Source organism: Salminus brasiliensis, chromosome 1, assembly GCF_030463535.1.
Source record: "Salminus brasiliensis chromosome 1, fSalBra1.hap2, whole genome shotgun sequence".
NCBI lineage: Eukaryota > Metazoa > Chordata > Actinopteri > Characiformes > Bryconidae > Salminus > Salminus brasiliensis.
In genome coordinates this window covers 31,289,233-31,311,246 of record NC_132878.1, presented here as the reverse complement: position 1 = coordinate 31,311,246, position 22,014 = coordinate 31,289,233, and the positions used below count along the sequence as shown (strand labels likewise).

General features: G+C 38.6%; 1 protein-coding gene across 1 annotated transcript; it reads right to left on the bottom strand.

The window, feature by feature from the left end:
* Positions 1-3,988: 3,988 nt before the first annotated feature.
* Positions 3,989-16,681, bottom strand: il20ra (interleukin 20 receptor, alpha). The gene is given in 7 exon segments (XM_072695121.1): positions 3,989-6,122; positions 6,555-6,694; positions 8,196-8,340; positions 9,035-9,210; positions 11,614-11,816; positions 14,314-14,440; positions 16,549-16,681. Coding segments are annotated over 7 exon segments (1,758 nt in total). The 3' UTR covers positions 3,989-5,288.
* Between the last annotated feature and the right edge of the window lie 5,333 nt (positions 16,682-22,014).

Genomic DNA, 22,014 nt, shown 5'->3' with positions numbered 1-22,014 from the left:
GCATTTAACCAACACAAGCCATACTTAGAAGACACATGATTAGCAGCTTGTTCCTACAACCTTCAACACTGATTTCAGCTACTCACTGGGGAAGATAGTCTGGGGGGAATGAATGCACATTGATGGTGAATGAAGGGGGGTGGGACAGGCCCAGTATGCAAATAGATAGTGCCAGGAGCCAATGGGAATGGGAGTTTTACTCCTCAAGGTTCTACTGAACGAGCATAAGGCCCACCTTAAAAGTCACCATACAGTATTTCACTGGAACAACCCAGTTCACTCAGAGAGTAGAACTCCATTAAATGAACTCACCTTAACTCAAAATATGCTAAAAAAAAAAAAAAAAAAAAAGGTGGGTTTACACAAAAGAGTTAAGTGTGTATCTCAACTGCATCTTTTTGAGTTAGTTTGGCTGTGTCACCTTATTTTCTCCCAACTTTCTGTAGTATTTAAGTTTGCTTAATTAAGATAGTAATTAGTGCAGTTAGGTGTTACAGTGTGGTAAGTGAAACCACATATCTAAATGGCTTAATACCTCTAAATGTACTCTCACAGAAATGTACTACACCAGGTACTTATTAATAAACCTGACTGATGCCCATGTTTCATCACAGTTTTGAAAAGATTTTGCTCTTTAAATGCATTATTTTTTATTACATTCATAGTGGAAGGATATATGCAGGGCAAAATATCTCATCTCAAATCTCACATCTCAAATCCCTCATAAAAGGTCTTTTAACAATACATATAAAACTTAGGAGATTTAGTGCAGTAAATGAAATGACTATTTATGAAACCTGAGTCTGTTAGTTTGTCTACAATGAACCATTTCACACCAAACCCTTCTCTGAATCACTGAATTAAACGGAAATGTTGTAAATTATAAGTAATTATAATGTCTGTATTAGGGAAACATCCAATATTTCTAACACCTCAGGAATTCCTCTCTTTCAAGAAAAAAATGTTAACAAACTAATAAACAAACTAATAACGAGTGTGAGAAAAAGTCAGTCCTACCAGTGTTTTCCTGATGTGTTCATAAGCAGACAAATAAATAACAAATAACAAATAAGTTGCAAGTCACTCCATCACTTAGATCTTGGACCCTCTAGCAGCTCTGGACAAGGAAGGCTGACATTTTAAAATGGCAAATGATTTTAGGGGAATTGCAGTCACACCTGCTTGTGATCACACTGGGTAAAAGACTGTAGAAGCATATAGACTCATAAACATTTTACTACCATTAATATTCAAACAAAATTTATTCTTTCTGTTGGGACATTTTGGGATGCTAAATAGCCTCAACATGGACAATAAATCTGCTCCATTGAGAAAAAGCGCTCTGAGGTAACAGAGCTGATCAGAGCTCAGGAGAAGGCTGAACTGAGTGGAGCTGAGGAACTCCTGGAGCAGCTGGAGCAGGAGATCAGTGATCTAAAGAGGAGACACACTGAGCTGGAGCAGCTTTTACACACAGAGGAACCTGCTCCTCCTGATAAAGGGTCTTAATGGAACCCGCTCTTAAAAATAGGCATTAAGGCATCAATGTATGTACCAGTTGGAATTCACATTTAACAGATATTATTACATGTCAGTTCTTGTCCATCCTTGCCTTTCTCTATTGTGTTGGTTCTCTGTGCAGAGTTTCCAGGCTTTGTTTGTCTCTTCTGGATGTGAGGACTCACCCAGCACCACTGTCAGTCAGCATCTTTCATTTAATAAAGTGAGGAAATCTCTCTCTGATCTGAAAGAGCAACTGGAGGAACTGCAAGAAGGAATTCAGTAAAATATCTCAAGAGGGTAAGAGGAGTATACACACACACAAGTAAATTATTTATCTTTATAGTATAGTTCATTAGCTAGTGTAGTGTATTACCCAAATGGGTGGTGGTTGGTGTGGCGCAGCAGATAACACCACTACCTGCCAGTGAGCTACCACACCATGTGGAAGACTGGGGTTCAATTCCCGGTCTAGGTCACTATGCTGCGCTATACCAATAAGAGTCCTTGGGCAAGACTCCTAACACTACATTGGCCCACCTCTGTAATACGAGTAACCTTGTAAGTCGCTCTGGATAAGAGCGTCAGCTAAATGCCATAAATGTAAACGGTACCAATTGATAAGATGTAGAGAGTAATTCGAGCATGTGTAATCTTCAGACTGATGTAGTGTAAAGATGCTGAATATCTGTGAGCTGCTTCTTTCTTTCTGAATGGAGGGTTTGAGTCTTCTCCATTCATTCTGATGAATCACTCTCCACTGTCTCCACAGCTGCCACACTTCACATGACTTTACCCTCAGAACCAAACAGCAGAGAGGATTTCCTGCAGCGTATGTATACAACACACACACACTCTGACACAATGACCCTCCTACTGTATAAGTGCTACAGATAACTGAAGTCTCCACTTTGATGTTCACTATGAGCTTCCAAGCAGGAACAATAATAAGGACAGCAACTACAGAGGCCTGCATTGATGACTGCTTTAGAGAGGAGCAGGCTGCAATGGTGGAAGAAAACATGAGAAAGTGTGAGTAGAAATAGAGGAGAGGAGAGGAGAGGAGGGGAGGGGAAGACCTTGAGCAAATAAATGAGATGTTCTTGGTGAGCATGGGACCAGTGTTGAGAGCCCGTTGAAGGTGTTGGATTCTGAAATTCTGAAATTCTGAAATTCAGGATTCTGTATCTCCCAACTTATTTACCATTTCTAAAATGTTCTCCTTTTTGTGTTGGAAGGCCCGTGACCACAGTCCTCATCAGCAGGTCGCCCAATTTCAAGCCATGAAGATAAATGTTGATAATTCACGATTTGTTCTTCTCCCAACCAGAAGAGGGAGCCAGATTTCCTAGGTTTACATAATCTGTACTTTCCCTTTCAGATCAGTGACCCACAACTTTTATATAAGTGTAGATGCAATAAAAAAGGGTTAGCAGAAATTATAACTTTCTAAGTCATTTGTAGTCTGTTCCTCCACTGAAAACTCATCCACACGTGAAAAACACCACTGGTACTTCAAGAATTCTCCAAGAACCCAGCAATCCATCAAAGGATTTATATAGAAGTCAGCCATCATGAAAGGGCATGAATCAACCAATCGAAAGACTACACAACTTTATGCTGTATGGAAAGTCTCAGAAAAACAATACAAAAAAAAAGCTCACCACACAGGCCATCTCTAATTCTCTCCTGCTAGTTGGGTCTCCTCAATACAAAATGCAACCAAAGCCAGAGAGAGCAAGGCCAATCATGCTCTCTTAGACTCCTGGTCACAGATGGCTGTGCCATTGCTGGTTTGAACACCTAAGTATAAGGTCAGTTCACAGAACTGCTTTAGTAAACGAGACCTGGATTCCCCATTGTACCCACAAGTACCTAAGAAGGAAATGTGAGGCTATTTGATAAAAGGCTGAAGCTGAACCACAAGTGGACCCTTCTAGCAGAACATTCAAAAATCCTTCTAACTCAGCTGAACGAATTTTGTAAGGAGGAGTGGACAGATATGTCAATTGGTTGATGTTGGAAAATGATAGACAGCTACCAAAAATGCCTATGAGTCATTTGTACCAAGAGGGAAAACCAGCTATTAAAGCAAGCCCCTCCCCCTCCCCCATAACAGCCAATAGTTTTGTTTGTTTACATACATACATACATACATACATACATATAACATCTATAACCTGTTAATTTATATTATTAATAAAGAATGCATTGTGTGATGCAATGATACACAAGTAGATACAGTATTGAAGGGTAAACTGAGAAATGTATAGGAGGCTTTATTGAAGAACTTGTGTTACTGGTGAGGTTTCCATGCCAGGAAATGAAACATTCCAGTAATGGCCAGGCCTGTAATAGGACAACTGAGACCTGGGTAATTGCCACTATTGAAATGTCTGTGGCTGTCTGCAGGTGTGACTACCTGTCAGGTATCAACATATTTCTTTTTAACCAATAGAACCACAGGAAAAGGTCATAGGATACTCTGTTTGGTCAGTAAAGGCATTTATTCTGCCAATAATCTCTATTATAACAAACAACAAAGAGCCTTGAAAGACAGATATGACATTTTTAAAATGACACAATATACACTCATTGGAGTCCTTCATACATGACCTTCATTTAGGAAACCAAGCATTTAACCAATTAGACTTTTATATAATATCCTTCAGCACTGGCAACGTTATTGATGTCATATTTAAGATAAAAGGTGACATAATGCTAAGCACTGGTAATATGTGCACAAACATGTAGTACCAATGACCAAAAACAATGATCCTTCAAGAAAAAACAGGACATTTTGGCTGTGTTCAGACTGCCAGACCAAATCTAATTTTTGGCATATTTAAATTGTGTCAAGATTTGTGATAGTCTAGACAGCCAGAAACCACATGCGATTACAATCAGACTTGTTCAGCTGTGTCTCAGGCTGGACGCACTAGACATTCAAATCAGATTTCTGTGTTTCAGTTGTGTCACTCGCAATGCTACAGACAACAACCATGTTAAATCCAGAGAAACCTCCATCTCTCCTGCTTCCGAGTCTGAGAGCAGCTCGTTAATGCCTATGTCATTACTGCAGCAACCCACGCAGATAGGTTTGTGATGTCCGGACATGCAAATCTGATTCGATCACTTGTAAATAACAGTGCGGACATCTCCCCAGATCTGATTTGCCTGCAGTCTGAACACAGCCTTTGAGCAGTGTGGAACATCACAACAGAAAAGTAGAAAAGATAGACATCTGTAAAATCTGAAAAAATATACTTTATAGTTTTCACAGCCTACATTCACAGTGTTGTGGAAATGGAGCAGGATGATTATGTGACTAGTCCACCATGGACATTGTAAAACAGTTAACTTAAAAAGTGCCTTCATTTCATCATCTTCATTTCACAATCTGTAAACCACACAAAACACATTACTACTACATATGTAAAGCTCTCAGTACTTCCAGGGTATGAAAACAGAATAAAGAGGAGAGATTTCCAAAAGCACTGATGTAATGAACAGGTCGCAACTGTAATTACAGTGAGTGTCAGTTGGGCACTTCCTCTAATACTTAAGATCATTTTAACTCTGTACAACAAGGAAACAAGTGATCCCTGCCCTCTAATTTAGTACAAACTCACCCAAAAATGGAAATTACAAAGAGAGAAACAGAAAAAATGGCCCCTGACAGTCAGGCTGCATCCACTGTGTTCTGGTGGGTAGACAAAGCTTTGCAGAACCTGAACCCCTGAGAAGAAGCAGCAGCATGAGTATAGTCGTTTGACCAGGTCATTAGTCTATTCAGGACTGCTCTGGATCTGCAGCCCCCAGTCTTTCTCCATTTTCGTGAAGATGTCCTCCTCTCTGCTCTCCTGTGAAGACTGTCTAATCACCACGCTGGTTAAGACTGGCCTGTGCTGGAGAAGCTTTGTATCCACTCTGGTTTCTTCCACAGTTACAGTCTTCACTTCTGTGTCTGTGGCATTTTCTGAGCCGAACTGGCAGAGCAGAGGGATCTTTAGCACCCCAGTCCGAGGATCCCAGTCTACTAATGTTCCCCTTTCTTGATTTTCCTCCTCCTCCTCCTCCTCCTCCTCATTCTCCTTCTTCTCTTCTTGCTCTTCCTGCTCGTGTCTCTTCTCGTCCGGGTCTTTCTCTCTGCTCTGTGCCTTGTATAGATTGACTTTACACTCTGAGGGTTGTTCTGACATGTTGAACATATCAGGTATGACCAAGCCAGTCACATCTTGCTGGGGTTCTTGCCGTAGTGGCCCACGAAGCACCAGCCCATAGTCGTCACTTGGGAAGCCGTGACCGGCCCAAAAATCTGCGCTGGTATCAGAGGTAATGTCGGATCCTGTCTGATCTTGATTCAACTCGACTTGCTGTGCTGCATAAGAAGGTATAACCTCTCCTTGTGGGGGAGGGTGCTCAGGTTTACCTCTACTTCCAGACGGCAGGGCCAGAATGGGCAGTAGGCGCTCATTTTCATTGTCACCATGGTAAAGAGTGCCCAGAGGCCTCAGCTTTGAATCCCCAGTACTAAGGTTGGTAGAAAACAGGTTTAAGTTGATGATTAGAGGTTTCTCTGGCTGGAATGTCTTGTGGGTCTCTTCCACATGAACCATGTCCTGCAATCAGAAAGGAGTCATCAGCAAAAATAAGAATAATGCGATCTGATGGGACTGCAGGACAGAGAAAATTAGATAATGGAAAAGTTGTGGGGTTATAATGCAGGTGCCTGCATTAGAGATAGCCGTCATGATCTAAAACCCTTTTAAAGTTTAGTAGAAGTTTAGTTTCAGTAGCATCGAAATTCTACTGTACTGTTTGTTAGATTAGAGTTGGAAATGAGCTATATAGGACTGCAAATCCATGGTTGGAAATACACACTTCATGTCACCTTGAGGGCAGTAACTACCCTGGTCCTTCACCAAACTTCACAGAGCACCTCCACTGGGGCTTTTGAGAATTCAAAGCCAAAAACTGATCCGATTTGCTCTCTGGCATAATCCAGTTTACATGTGGCTCTAACAGGTGTGTTAATGTTTGTTTAAGCTTACCGTGCTCGTGGGAAGCTTCTGCCGGTGATCACAGATGTAGTAATACGCAAAGCCTCCAACCGCAGCCAAAAGAAAGAGACAAATGGCAGTGGGGATGACTCCTCCAAAAATTAGCACCATCATCTGAGCTGTAAACGGATCTGAAAAAGGGGAAACACAATATAAAACAATTGGCACAGTTGGCAGTGATCATGAATAAGAGATAAATTAAAGTACTGGAAATAGCACGTGTCTGCTCAGGTAACAACTGGTGTACCCCAGGGATCACTGCTTGGCCCCCTCCTCCTTTCATTGTACGCCTCTCTAGGGCCAGTCGTTCACTCATATAATAACTGATCAGTCAACATCAGTACTTGACCTCACTAATGTGCTGATGTAACTAATTGTAATCAGATCTTCAGAGTAAGGTTCTAAAATCTAGCAAAAAGTCTTCAGAAAAAAGTAGGGGACAGATTCCGGATGAAGTTTTTCAAAGACTTGCTCTCAGGCAGGAGCTTCTTGTCATCAGATTATTTTGTTATACTTCAAGACGACAGCATCCATATAATCTGGAAAACCTGCTAGGCAATGGTGGGACAAGGCCGTGATTAATGACCAGTTGACCTTCACAGACCACACGGTTGTGGTTTGATTATGGAGTGTGTAGCCCAACTTCTAGCCCAGCTCTTTGTAATCCAGGCCCATTGCAACCTTCTGGCTAGCCTTCCAGCATGCTCTGTGAAACTACTGCCTGACTGGGAAGACTAAAGGACTAAGACTAAAGGAATTTAAATAAAATTAAAAATGCGGTGGTGTGTGTAAGCTTTTTAAAATTATATATATATTTTTTTTAAAAAGTGAGGTCATTGCGATAAGGCTTGTTTGAAAAGGCAAAGAGAAAGAAAGAATCAAGTCTAGAGGGAAGTGGGCGAAGCAGCAACACACACAGTCCTTGGAAGGGTAAATTTGTTCATGAGGAAGCACAGTCCTGTGGGGAAAGCCCCTATGTAATGATTCACAGGAAGATGAGGTGCAGCTTAGGAGTCCTTTGCACTCAAACCTGTCCTGTCACTTTACAAGTGGCAAAGTGAAAGGATGGTGACACAATAACATTCCAGAGTATGTGAGCTACAGGAAATGTCAGGTTTACATTACAGGCCAAAATGCGGTGATGCCTTGATTCTTATCGTTGTCTTTGTTCTTTAAATGTTTACTGTGTCTGTTCATTTAGTTATCCGGATTCAGTAAATTTACCCAAAATGGTAGAAGTGCTGCAGTCCCTGAGGCCTGGTGTTTTAAGCCATTAATAATCCAAATAAACAAACTACAAGACATTGTAACTGTGAGAGTGCTGAGAGAACTGCAGTATACCCAGATTTCAGGACAGTTCATCTGTTTAATACAAATTGTTTAATACAAAATACACACATGTCCTTACTTTCCTGAGGCCACACACAGTAAGGAATGTGATTCTAATGGTAGCTAGTTCTGAAACACTGTGTAGTGTGGTATTGTGTGTTTGGCGACACAGTCCCACTAAACTACGTAGGCAGAGAAAATCACTGAGCTGGAGCAAATAAAGCTGGAAGTAAGTAGTGCTCCGGCTGTTGTGAACGGCTGGCTGTAGTGGCTGTTGTGCTGTCACTATTTTTCTCATGTTACCTGATGGAACGGTGATGCAGATCCAGTCAGACTGGATGCTGCTTAGAGGGAGAGAGCGTGAGTAGGCCTCAGCTTGCACGCAGTGCTCTGATTCGTAATCCAAAGGCCCCAGTTTCCGAGAGTCGTTTTCCAGGAGGAAGTGCTGCTGATAAAATATGAAAAAAAGAAAGAATACGTGAGTGGGACATCAACAGACTGGATCGCCTCCTGATCTCAAAAAGTACCAAAGTAACCCTACGTTAAAAACGAAAAACTATCTGTCATGCATTTAGTTCAAGACTATGCTTAATCCATTTTAAGAAACCGCCTTTGCAGGTGTCTTACGTAACAATCTTACGTGCTTATTTTATTATTAAAAACAGAACTAATCATGATCTCAAAATCAAATACTCTTAATAAAAAAGCACCTACAAAAAAGGAACTGCATCATCAGGATGCCCAATTTTTTTTATATTTGATATACATTTTTTATCATATTATTGATACTGCAATTCTAATACAAATAAAATAATTAATAGACAATAAATAGACAAAACAAATGAGTAAATAATAATAAAAAAAAAATTCCTACAGGAATGAAGATAAATTAAGATTCTAAGAGGTAGAACAGAATGTTTCCATATCCATTAAAAATAGCAACATTAAGAAGCACAGTGTAGAAGTTCCACACACACACATCCAGCAAACAATAGCCACAGTGTCCAACATAATGGTTATGTACATTGGCTAGGTACTCTAAAGAACTTACATTATATTACTCAGGCAGATGTTGATGTTCCTGGACTGCATTTATGGGAATGCACGGGAAGGCAGATTATATGGATCTGTAAAACACTCACCATGTGTTTGCTCCTGTTGTAGTACACAGAGATGTTGTAGACCATATAGGGGAATATCCTCCAGAGAGAGCGACCCCTCTTCATCCTGCTGCTCTTCCATTGGAATGGACCTTTGAGCTCTATGTGCATGTAGTTCTCCACCAGGGTGACTTTTACTCTTGGAGGACCGATGATCGCTGGTGGAGACAACAACAGTGGAACAGAGAACACAGTTGATAAAGGAGATTGTGAATGATTTTATTATTTTTTTATGGGGGCTAACATTGGTAATAAACAGCGGGCAAGGGGTAGGGGCAATCATCGGTGTCCAAACACTATGGATTATTAGGAGCTAGTACAGCACTGATGTTGGGATTTTAGACTGGCCTCTAATTTTATGTTATTTTCATTCCATGATAATGAGTTCATGATAAAAGTTTCATGATAAAAGTTTCATGTTAAAATAGCTAATGTTTTTGTATAGCAATGATCCTGCCAGACCCCAATACAGGGCTTTTTTTGGTTTGGTGTCATTTCAATTGAATTCAGTTCAGTTTTATTTATATGGCGCTTTTTCCGAGATCCGGGTCTGAGCCTCTTTTGAGCAAGCTAGTGGCAACAGTGGCAAGTGAGTGCCCTTGGGTCGAGAGGAAGAAACCTTGAGAGGAATCAAGACTCAAAAGGGGAACCAGTCCTCCTCTGGTCGACACTGGATCATAATTAAACAGGAATATAACATTAACATTTCTTTTTTTAACTAAAATTAAAAGTGATATCTAATAAATTAATATTTATTTCTCTTCTTACCCACAAGCAGTCAGACTTTTAAACAACAGAGACTGAACTATAGCCCACTACCTATAGCATTTTAACCTGTCTGCATCCTATTTATCCAATTTATCTTATTTATACATTCCACACTTTACTTTTACAGTGTTGTGTTTCATGTGCATTGTATGCTGTCTGCATATAATGTCACAACATATTAAATTTCTATGCACCTTCTATGCACCTTATTACAAATACCTACCTGTTAAATATCTATGCACCTTATACTTATTACCTCTACTCAGAATGGAGTCATATTTATTGAATTTATTGTACTGTCTTGCACGTTGCACTTTCTGCAGTCTGTCCTGTACTGTATTGTTTTTGTCTGTACTGTATTGTTTTTTGTTATTGTTTTGTTTCATGTGGCGCCCTTGTTCTGGAAAAAATTTAATTTCATTTTAATTTGTACTTGTACAGAGCTGAAATGACAATAAAAACCACATACATAAAAAAATAAAAAACACAGCATAGACTTTGAGTGGTCTGGCAAAATAAGGCACTGCAATTGCATTGGTCATGACCTGATATTTCATGATTTGAATCCCAGGTCATACTGCCTGCCATCAGCAGCCTGAGGCAGAGAGAGTACACCTGGCCTCTCTTTCCGAGTAAATGGCTTGCTCTCTCTCCACACTGGGAAGGCTTAATTGAGCAGTGCTGAATTTATGGATAGTGAGTATCAGATTGCCTGCAGTTAATCTCCTGCTTATTGGGGATCAAAGTACAGAGTTGTGAGATAGTGGCTGGTATTTATGTTTTATGTCGTTAGCAGTCAAATAAATTCCTACCATACCAGGAAACTATGAAAATACAGTCTTACACACAGTCTTAAACAAAGGCCATCCCACAAATCCCTTCTAAAGACAGAAACAAAAAACAAATGGTCTTTTTTTACATGATTACTGTTCATGTTCTCAGTGTTCATTCTCATTCTGACTTAATTTAGAAGCTAAGTGTCTTCATTTGCAATGATTTTCAGTCAAAGGTTAATATATAAAAAAAATTTGTGACACATTATCTAACTAATGAGATCTAAACAAATACACAATAAAACATCTTAATGAGCAGAGGAACCACCAAAGTCACTTCTCCAAACAGTGCTGCAGTGTCTCAATTATCAGATAAATGATAATCACTATGGCTTCTATCAGCAATGTTTGTCCATCCATCTGGTCATCTAACCATCTTTCCATCCATTTGTTTATACATCATTGATATATTTAACTATCAATCAATTCAATTATTGTATCCATTAATATGTGTATTTAGGTAATAGTATATCTATTCTGTAATAGTATATCTATTATATATATCCCCAGTTTCCAGGGCCGGCCATCTATTCATCCAGCCATCTATACATATATTTATCCATTAATCCATCCATTAATTTATCCATCCATCCGTCCATTAATTTATCCATCAATTAATTTTTCCATCCATCGCCCATTAATTTATTCATCCATCCATTCGTTTACCCATCCATCCATCCATTCGTTTACCCATCCATCCATCCATTCATTTACCCATACATTCATTTATCCATTTATTCATACATTCATTTATACATCCATTTACCTATCCATTCATCCATTTATACATTAATTTACCCATCTCTCATACATTCATTTACCCATCATTCATGTGTTCATTTAACCGTCCACTCATACAATCATTTATCCATTCATTTATTTATCTATTTATCCATACATTCATTCACCCATCCACTAATTCATTAATTTATCTATTTATCCATCCATTCATGAACTTACTGTCAGACAGGGGTCTGAAGCGCCTCTCCGTCTCCACCCAGTGTGAGTGACCACGTAGACCACTGGCTCTCACTCGGGCGTAATAATTATCATACATATCGTCAGTCTGCTCTGTCAGGTTGCACTCTGTGTCTGAGATGCCCCGGCACTTCTCCACTGTTCTCCAGGCCACCTGTTCAGTGCCTCCCAGAGTATCTCCATATCTGCACACACACGCACACACACACATTTTATAGATGCTTTATTCTTTCCTATATATATATATATATATATATATATATATATATATAAAATGCATTCACAGGAAACTCGTGTACATATGAGTATGTCCAATAACTTTTTACTTCATTAAAGACAACGTTCATTTAGGATGTTCAAATTCAAATTCAAAGATTAGAGAAGCAACGTCTTTTCTAAATACACAAACTTCCTACAACAGCCGAGATGGAGCAGTAGTTTGCCTGTTAGGTTTTGATTTGTTTAGTCCACCAGCGCTCTGCAAGTCTGTGCATATGAACCATAAGTTACTATTTAAATTCTAGGTTTTTGATTGCAGTAATTCCTAATATGTAATATCTTTCTTGAAGCACTTGACTATATATAAGAAATATATAAGAATATCTGGTGAATTTGCAATTCCAAACCAAGTCACATACACACAACATACGACCCTTTATGTCGATTATGTGGATGCGGACGCTGGAGTTGGCTGCCCACCGCTCTGGGTGTGTGTGCGCTCACTGCCCCTAGTTCGATAGTGTGAGTGTGTGTTCACTACCACAGATGGGTCAAATGCGGAGGACACATTTCACTGTACATAGTACAGTGACAAATTTGGGCACCTTTACTATATAACAATTTTACAGTGAACTTGCTGAGTGAAAAAGGAACAATAGCTCTTTTCTTTCTATAGCATTTTAGTGTAAGCACTTTGGGAAGGCTTAATTGAGCAGTGCTGAATTTATGGACAGTGCGTGTCAGATTGCCTGCAGTAAATCTCCTGCTTATTGTGGATCAAAGTACAGAGTTGTGAGATACTGGCTGGTATTTATGTTTTATGTTGTTAGCACACACAGATACGTGGCCTTACAAAACACTGTTCAACTATGGAAAATGACCTTAAGTCAAATAAATCCCAACCATACCAGGAAACTATGAAAATACAGTCTTACACACAGTCTTAAACAAAGGCCAAAAAACAAATGGTCTTATTTTACATGAGTACTGTTCTCAGTGTTCATTCTCATTCTGACTTAATTTAGAAGCTTAGTGTCTTTATTTGCAATGATTTTCAGTCAAGGCTTGATATTTAAAAAAAATCAGTGACCCATTATCTAACTAATGAGATCTAAACAAATACACAATAAAACATCTTAATAAGCAGAGGAACCACCAAAGTCACTTCTCCAAACAGTGCCGCAGTGTTTGCAATGTCTCAATTATCAGATGAATGATAATCACTATGGCTTCTATCAGCAATGTTTGTCCATCCATCTGGTCATCTACCCATCTTTCCATCCATTTGTTTATACATCATTGATATATTTAACCATCAATCAATTATTGTATCCATTAATATGTGTATTTAGGTAATAGCATATATATCTATTCAAATAATAATCCATGTATCCTTGTTTTTAACCATCCATCTATTCATCTGTATATTTATTCATCCATTCAACAGCTAATCTATATAACCATGCATCCATTAAGCCTCTGACCATTCATCAATCCATCTACTCATTATTACATTCTGTCTATTTTCTCAAGTATTTATCTATCATCCATCCATCCATCCATCTAGTTACACTATATAATACAACTATAAATGTACTTCATTACACTGTATAACACAACTATACAGTGAACATCATTACACTATATAACACAACTATAAATGCACTTCATTACACTATATTACACACCTATAAATGCCCTTAATTACACTGTATAACACAACTATACAGTGAACTTTATTACACTATATAACAACTTTACAGTGAACTTCATTACACTATATAACTATAAATGCACTTCATTACACTATACAACACACCTATGAATGAACTTCACTTCACTATATAACACAAGTAATAATGCACTTAATTACACTGTATAACACAAGTATACACTAAACTTCATTACACTACATAACAACTTTATAGTGATCTTCATTGCACTATATTACAACTTTACAGTGAGCTTCATTGCACTATATAACAACTTTACAGTGATCTTTATTGCACTTTATTAGAACTTTACAGTGATCTTCATTACACTATATTACACAACTATAAATGCACTTCATTTCACTACATAACACAACTATACAGTGGACTTTACACTATATTTAAGTCTATGATTTTAAATATTTAAAACAGAACATGACATTTTTTTAGGTTTTGTCTTTTTACAGTGTAGAAATCTGCAAGATTTAGATCAAGCTTCACTGTGATGTAATTACAATGGTTTTTACTGCCATACCTTAGCATTTTCTGACTCATGCCACATTGACTCATTCCAATAAAGTGACTTGATAAGTGTTAAAACTGCTGAATTACACTGTTAAAGAGGATCCTGCATCCACCATTCCAGCTCAAGGACTTCTTTTACAATGACAAAAACAAAACTGTTTGGCAAAACACAATATGTTGCACAATGTGGAGCATGTCACTCTTTCTTTGCCTTCAGCAGACTCACATTGCATACTCCACGGTGTAAGTGGTGTCGGGGGTGGTGTCTTCTCCTGGGCTCCAGTGTAGGGTGTTCCTCAGATTCACAGAGTGAAAACGAACATTCTGAGGCGCAGCAATAACAGGTCCTTCAGCTGAGAACAAAATAAGACCCAACTTTATTATTTAATACAAAAAGAAGAAGAAGGAGAAGGAAAATAGCTCTCATTCACATACAAGCAATTAAAACCAGTGCAACATAACATGAATAATAGAATGAAGGCAAGTACAAAATTTAAAACTGATATCACCTGTTTCATAACTATGATTGTGAGCATAGCCCTCACAAGCTATTTAACATCTAAGAACTTGGCAACACTGACAAGAGCTCATCTTTTATGGTGTCCAAACTTTAGTCAGGTTATATTTATGTTTATTTCCTTTTTCACTCTAAAATTGGACAAAACAATAATAATACACTCAAGAAAAAATGAACTTTTTTGAACTTTAAACTTTTTTGAAATTTGAACTTTACACATACATACAATACATATGGGACATGCTATTATTACATATTGATATTTACATTTATAATACATATGGGATATATCATTATCACAGCACCTTCCGTATTGGTAAGTGTCTTGGTAAGAGTTTTTATTTACTCTGTACTCAGAATAAATACTAATAACATTCATACAAACAGTTTTCTACGTCGCTGTGTTCATTAAAACAAAAATGAAAGCCAGAGTTAAATAACTCGTGAAAAGTATGCAGTATCATTAACATAGGCTTATTTACAGTCCTCGCCCAACACCTGGTTTGGTGAATCAGTGCTTGATGGTGTTAAATCAGGTATGCGGGGTGATGTCATTGAACAGATAGCTCTCAAAACCCCAACTACTCTCTTCTAAATGAGATTTCCCCTGTATTTCTGTTTACCTGCATCTGTTCTGATGTGATCTGGAGTTTTTACCAGCAAAAACATCTGCACAGTACTGTAGATGCTTACATATATCTAAAACATATGAGATATTTTGTTGTAGATATAAATCTGTATGTGTGTATATATATATATATACACAGGATATGCCCTAATGTCTGTGCAATGGCAGGTAATGTAAAGAAAGTGTTTTTTCTAGAGCTCAACCACACACACACACATTTGTGCGCAATAAACTACCACAGATTTCACTCAGCCCACACAATACCCCGTCTGACAGGTGAGCTCACCTTGGTTTCCTGTGCTTTCATAAGAGCAACAAACACACACACACACACACCACTTGCACATACACTCTGAAAACGAAGGAAACCATGAACCATGGAAACAGACAACATATCAACATATAACTGCACTGGAAGACGAGCCACAGAGTGTTTCACGTATTACACAAATAATCATAAGGTAAAACACACCACAAATGTAGCTGATATTACAACAGTACATTAACAAGAATATATGAATATATGCCACTATTTTACAATTTAATAAACTCATTTTAATAAATATGAACTTTTTGAGAGTGCATTTACGTCACGTGACGTTTTGTTGACGTTCTACAGGAAACAGGCTTAAATATGACGATTTCTGCTCATTTTAGACACAGCTTCTGTTTGTTTACTTAAGTTATTAAATGAGTGAAGAAATCAAGACAACTAAAACATATTTAATAGTGCCTTTTACTACGTATTTAATAGTGCCACATTTGATGTTTTTCCCCCTCAACCACAGAATGAGCAGAAGTGTGTCTCTGCAGAGGATTAGACCTACCTGAATGTACACAAATTCAACAACACCCACATTAAGTTCAGTGAATAAGAAAATAAAGTCATTGTGTATTTATTTTCACACACCAATAACACGTAATTTAACCAGGGGTGCCTAAACTTCTGCACAGGTCTGTATGCATGTAAACAGAGGAGTGTTTTCAGTGAGGGAGCCTAGCTGACTTGACCGCTCTTCACGTCCACTGCTGCTGCTACAGCGATGGGAAGTGAAACGTGTGCGTGTGCGTGTGTGCGCGCGCTCGCGTGGGAAGTTGAAAGAGAGTTTTTTTTTTTTTCACTAATTTTCACTAATTTTTCAACATAAAAAAAACTTAAGGCAGGCTCCTGTCATCCACGTAAATACGCGGTTAATAAAGCTGTTAATAAATATTTAGCACGTTATTTAAAACACACTAGTGTAATATGATAACTACAGTATAATATAATAAAACAAACATGGAGGATACATTAAGCTTCATGCATCTGTGCTTACCTGATGCTGTCCGCAGAAACAGACAGAGCGCTGTCAGTAAAGCTACAGAAATCATCCTCATCACCATTATTCTCCTCACCGGGGCCCGCGCATGCGCAGCGCCATGCTGCTGTGTTCAGGCTGTTTCCAGCATTAAAAAGAAAAAGGACTAAATTATTCACCGGTGTGTGGCTGCTGGCCTATCCTCACTCACTCCTTGCTCACTCAGGTGGAGTGTGAAGAATGTAGAGCAGCACAGGCTTCAGGAGCAACATGATCACTGGGAGGAGGAGGAGGTGGAGGAGGAGGTGGAGCTTCCAGCAGAAACTTCAGCTGAGTCTCTGCACATTTCACTGCTCCATTCTGTCTGTAAACGCAGACTAAACTAAACACCTCTGTTCAGACATTTAATCTCTGCCTACAAATATTTTGACAGTGGAACTTCTTGTTGGAACAATCATGAAAGCCATATTTCTGATGATTTTAAAACCAACCTGGATCCAACCAACCACTGTTTACTGGATCACTGTATTTAGCCCTGAGCATAGACCCATAGGTTTCTGACAGCTGAGAGTAGCTTTAGACACTATAGCCAGCTTATTTACACACAGCATTTATTCCCCTTTGGCCTCATTATATTATTTATATATTAGTCCAGTATTCAGAATTATAATTATTGATAACACAGGGCCAGTGGTGGCTCAGTGTTTAGATTTAGCATTATTAATACCAGGGTTGCAGGTTCAATACCTGGGCTTGGAAAGCGGCCACGGTTGACCCCCTGAGCATGAGTATCAGTATATGTGTGATCACTAGTGTGTATGTGTAGTGTGTTCATTGCACAAATGGGTTAAAGGTGAAGGTGAATGTGGTTGTTTTTGTCTTTGATACACAGCGACACCTTAACAACCACCTGGAACACCATAGCAAGCCACAATTGGTTAGCCACCCCTAGCAACCACCAGGGATACCACAGTAACCAGTTAGTCACCATATAACAACAAAGTAGCACTGTAGCCACTATTTTAGATACCAAAGCCACTGCTTTGCAACATCCCTAGCAACCTTAAATACCATGACAGCCATTTAGAGCATTTGGCTGATGCTCTTATCTGGAGCGACTTACATTTGAATCATATTACACAGGTAGGCAATGTGGCATTAGGAGTCTTGACACCATTTTTACTCTTACTCTTAACAACCTATTCATACCACAGCAACCACGTGGAACTCCATAGTAGCCACCTAGAACCACTTGAGGTCCCACAGCACTATTGTAAAAAAGCAACACTGTACCAATTACCTAGCTTACCAAAGCCACTGCTTGTCAACACTTTTAGCAACTATCTAAAATACCATGTCCATCACCTGGAATACCATAGCAACCACCTACCAAAGATACCACAGCAATCAGTCATAAATACACCAAGCAATCACCTAGAAACACCACATCAACCAGCAACCAAGGCCAACCTAGTTCGTACTACCTTTCTATGATATTTGTTTTTCAGACCCACACTCTTGCGCAATTTCTAACCCCTTCATTGTGTTAGAGCAGATGAAACACTACAGAAAAGAAAATATGCCAAAAAAGAGCAATTATGAACCTCCACTATTATGAAAAAAAATTAAACAGACTATTTGTCTAAGCTTAAAAGAATACATATTAGAATCTAATCTTGGTTCACTGAATTTATAATGTACAGTTGATTATAACAGAACTATTGTATGTGGAAAAAGACGCTGTTGACCTCAAATACAGCTCTGTTTTCTGTACAGAGTCGCCAACAGGGAAATTCAGTGTTACATTCTGTTGTTTTACGGTACAGTACAGGGAAATGCATTGCTAAGCTATTGTCTGGGGTAACTCACCGTACATTACAGATGCAGCAGATAGAGATTAAGTTAAAAAACGCTGGAGTAGTCTGAGCAAACAGCACATGACAGAAGACAACAGAACAGAACAGCAATTGAAGTAATATATGCAGAGGTGTTCGAGATAATCATGAGAATATAGTGATAAATGATTTGGACAAAAGTAATGGGACGCTACAGGAGCCTTTATGACATCCCATTCCAAAAATATGAAGTATTTGTGTGTAGTAGTATCTAAGCTTAGAGATCTTTTGGATCCTAGCCGATATAAACCAGGCAAGAGTGCCTGCTCAATGCTGTAAATTAGTTAGTCCCCTCCTTCTACAAGATTTGGAAATCCTGGTGAAAGCTGGTGACTTTTATGCACTAATCCAAAAAGTGTGATAACAGATATTTCTAACTGGATATAAATGTTGCAGACATTTGCTCATACTTTGCTTAAACTTTGACCAAAACCAACTGAACGTAAGCACAAACTTCCAAGGCGCGCTTGAAGGCAGCATTAAGGCCTCTGGAGCCCAAAGACCTCCAAAACCACACATTAGCCTAACAAAGTCCTCAGCCCAAATAATTAGCCCAGTATTACAAGTATTAGCATCACCTTTGTCTAAAGTTTACATACGATATTACAAGGAGCCCACGACCGTTACAGTATACAAACCCACCAGCTCCAAGTGTGAATCATATGAAGATGGACAGCAATGGGACAAAGCAGGAAAACCAAGGTGGCGCAGAGAAGAGAAGAATGAAACAGCACTCAGATCACATCTCAGACATATCTGAGTATCAGAAGCTATATCAGCATATCAGAAGCTTAGCTAGCTAGGATTAGGTTGTAGCAGTTTATTAGCTGCGGTGATTATGTCATATAAAAGCTTCCTCCTGGTGTCTCTTTATCGTCAGCTAGCCCACTTAGGTATCTCATTACAGCAGATAAATAACCTCCTGAGACTCAGCCGTTTGCTTGGTGTGCATTTTTCATTTCTCCTAGCTATTTGGGACCAAACTAAACCTAGTCTTTGTACGGGAAGTCGTTTTTGCAAAAAGCAATGTCCTCATATGAGGCCAAAGGGTTTAAATGTGTGTGTTGTGTGTTTGTGTGTGTTTGGGTAGGCTACTCTGTAGAAGAGCTGTAGATAGGACTGGAAAGAAGCAGGCTTGGGACACTTTTGTGTTGCTTGTCTCTAGTCTTTCACTAAATCTCTGGATTTGTGCCGGAGGAAGTGGCACATTACAGTTTTTTCTCAATTGCTTTGGTGCATTTCTCTGATCTACCAACAAATTGCAAATGCTTTTGGACACATTCTATGCAATTCTCTGCTGTTTTGTAACATTATCATTTGCTTATGTCATCATTTGCTTATGTCAAGTCAGTCAAAATAAATTATACTTATGAATGCTAAAAGGTTATTTTCTATGAAACTAAAAGTTCTCATTTCATTGTTTGAGTCATTACATGCAAAAATGTTGAATGTCAAGCAGATCTTAAGCATTTCTTTATCATTTTTTTCCTGAAAATGTCTCCCAACATTGAACAATTTATCTCAGGTGAACCTTAGCTTTCACTGATGAGGAGTGTTATTAGTGTTATTATAGTGTTATTAGGAGTTATTAATATAGTATTAGTATTAGTAACTAGTGATAAGCCACTTCTCCACAGTCCCTCAGAACGGAATCTCATGAACCGAGCAGGACCATTTCGACAATACTGTGACAAAGATGGAAGGTCAGCATTGTGGAACAGTGTATTTGCTTTTGAGGATCCATTATCCATTTTGAGCAAGTGACACACTTTTGCAGGTTATCAACTAGGTTGTACTTTGTGTTCTAATTGTTTTGAGAAATGCACTTACTGTTGTGTAAATGTAAATAGTGATGTGAGAAATTCACCAAAGTGACTGAGAAAACTGTAAGCTAAATCTCATTAGATAGACAGATAGATAGATTGATGTATAGAGTTGTAGAGGAATAGATGGGTAGATAGATAATCAGACAGACAGACAGATGGATAGACAAACAGACAGACAGACAGACAGGTAGATAGATAGATAGATAGATAGATAGATAGATAGATAGATAGATAAATAGATAGATAGATAGATAGATAGATAGATAGATAGATAGATAGATGTTTCAGCAGTGATGGATAGATGATTCAGCACAGTTCAGTCAGCAGGAGACTCACGGCTGTCCCTACAGCAGGGAAACACATTGTGACTTATTAATTAATTAAATTAATTCAATTTGTATATTGATATAGATTTTAAAGGAGAAATACATAGATTTTTCTCAAAAAGTCCTGCACAATTCAGTGCTGGTTTGTTGTGAAATGGTTGATTATAAAGACACCAGGCATCTGCAAGTGTAACATAAATATAGATATATATTTATGAAAGAAAACAGTCAACAGTTCTGACTTAGTTCTCTAGAGCGTTTCACATCAACATCTGAAACATTTAACTGTGCAGAGATTTTACTCTTTATTTACATGCACAACACACTGCAGCTCTACATATGTATGTACATATGTATATCTAGTGTGGACCTTGATCACCCAGCCTTCATGCACACATTTGCACATGTACGTATTGTCTATGCAACCTGTCCCATGTTCGGTCTATTGTCCTTGCACTGTTGTATCATGTCCTTACCTTACCATGTCCTTATCTATTACGACTAACAGTGTTTCACTGTAAAGTACAACCCTGTATTAGTAACAACAATAAAGCTGAATTGAATTGAAATTGGTAGCTTCCCATTAAAGGCAGCCAGGGTTGTTTACAGTGTAGACAGAGGATAGCTCCCTGATGCATGAAGAGATAAAAGAAACCCATGGCACTTAGGCCCAAATCTCTGAAGACTTCTGTGGTTTTTAAAACGCCCAGGGCACATTAGCCACCGAGAAGCAACCGAGAGCAACAGGAACAGAAAAATGTTCCCTGAGGGAGTGTCCTGGTATGAGCAGCTAAAGCACTTATACAGGTCAGTCTTCATTCTTAGAATAGCGTTCCTCCTCCGATTGCTTCAGTTCCATTTCAGCTGAACCATCAAGCAAGCAATACTACAATACCCCCCCCCCCAAAAAAAAAACATGATTCATGAACCTTATATAAAACAGGACGTTTATAAAAGCTTTGCTTTAAAGTTTAAACAACCGTCTCCACACAATGTAAAAGATCTAACAGGAACCCTGCCATTGTGTAAAGGTTATTTAATCAGACTGACAGACTGTTTGAATAACAGCAGTCTGAAACACACTGGCTGCAATATGAAGAATACTCTGCCAAAAATAAAAACAGAGCTAAAGCTGTCTGTTTAAAATAAACCCACTTGGTTTGACATTTTGTTACCTAACACTGTGAGCTCGTTTTTTTAGCATGGGTGTAAGAACCATGGTATGTGGGCGGGGCATATTGGCTTGTTTTTAAATATCACATTCACATTGAAAATGGAGTTCCAGCATTGTTTGCATTGTTTGCTTTTCTATACTGCATAATTTGATTTAAGTTCATTAAGGTGTAAAAACAGTTTGTTAGAGTGGGTTTGGTGTGAAATGCTCCATTCTAGAGAAACTTTCTCAGGATTGTTTAAAGTGGTGGTGAATGAAAGATG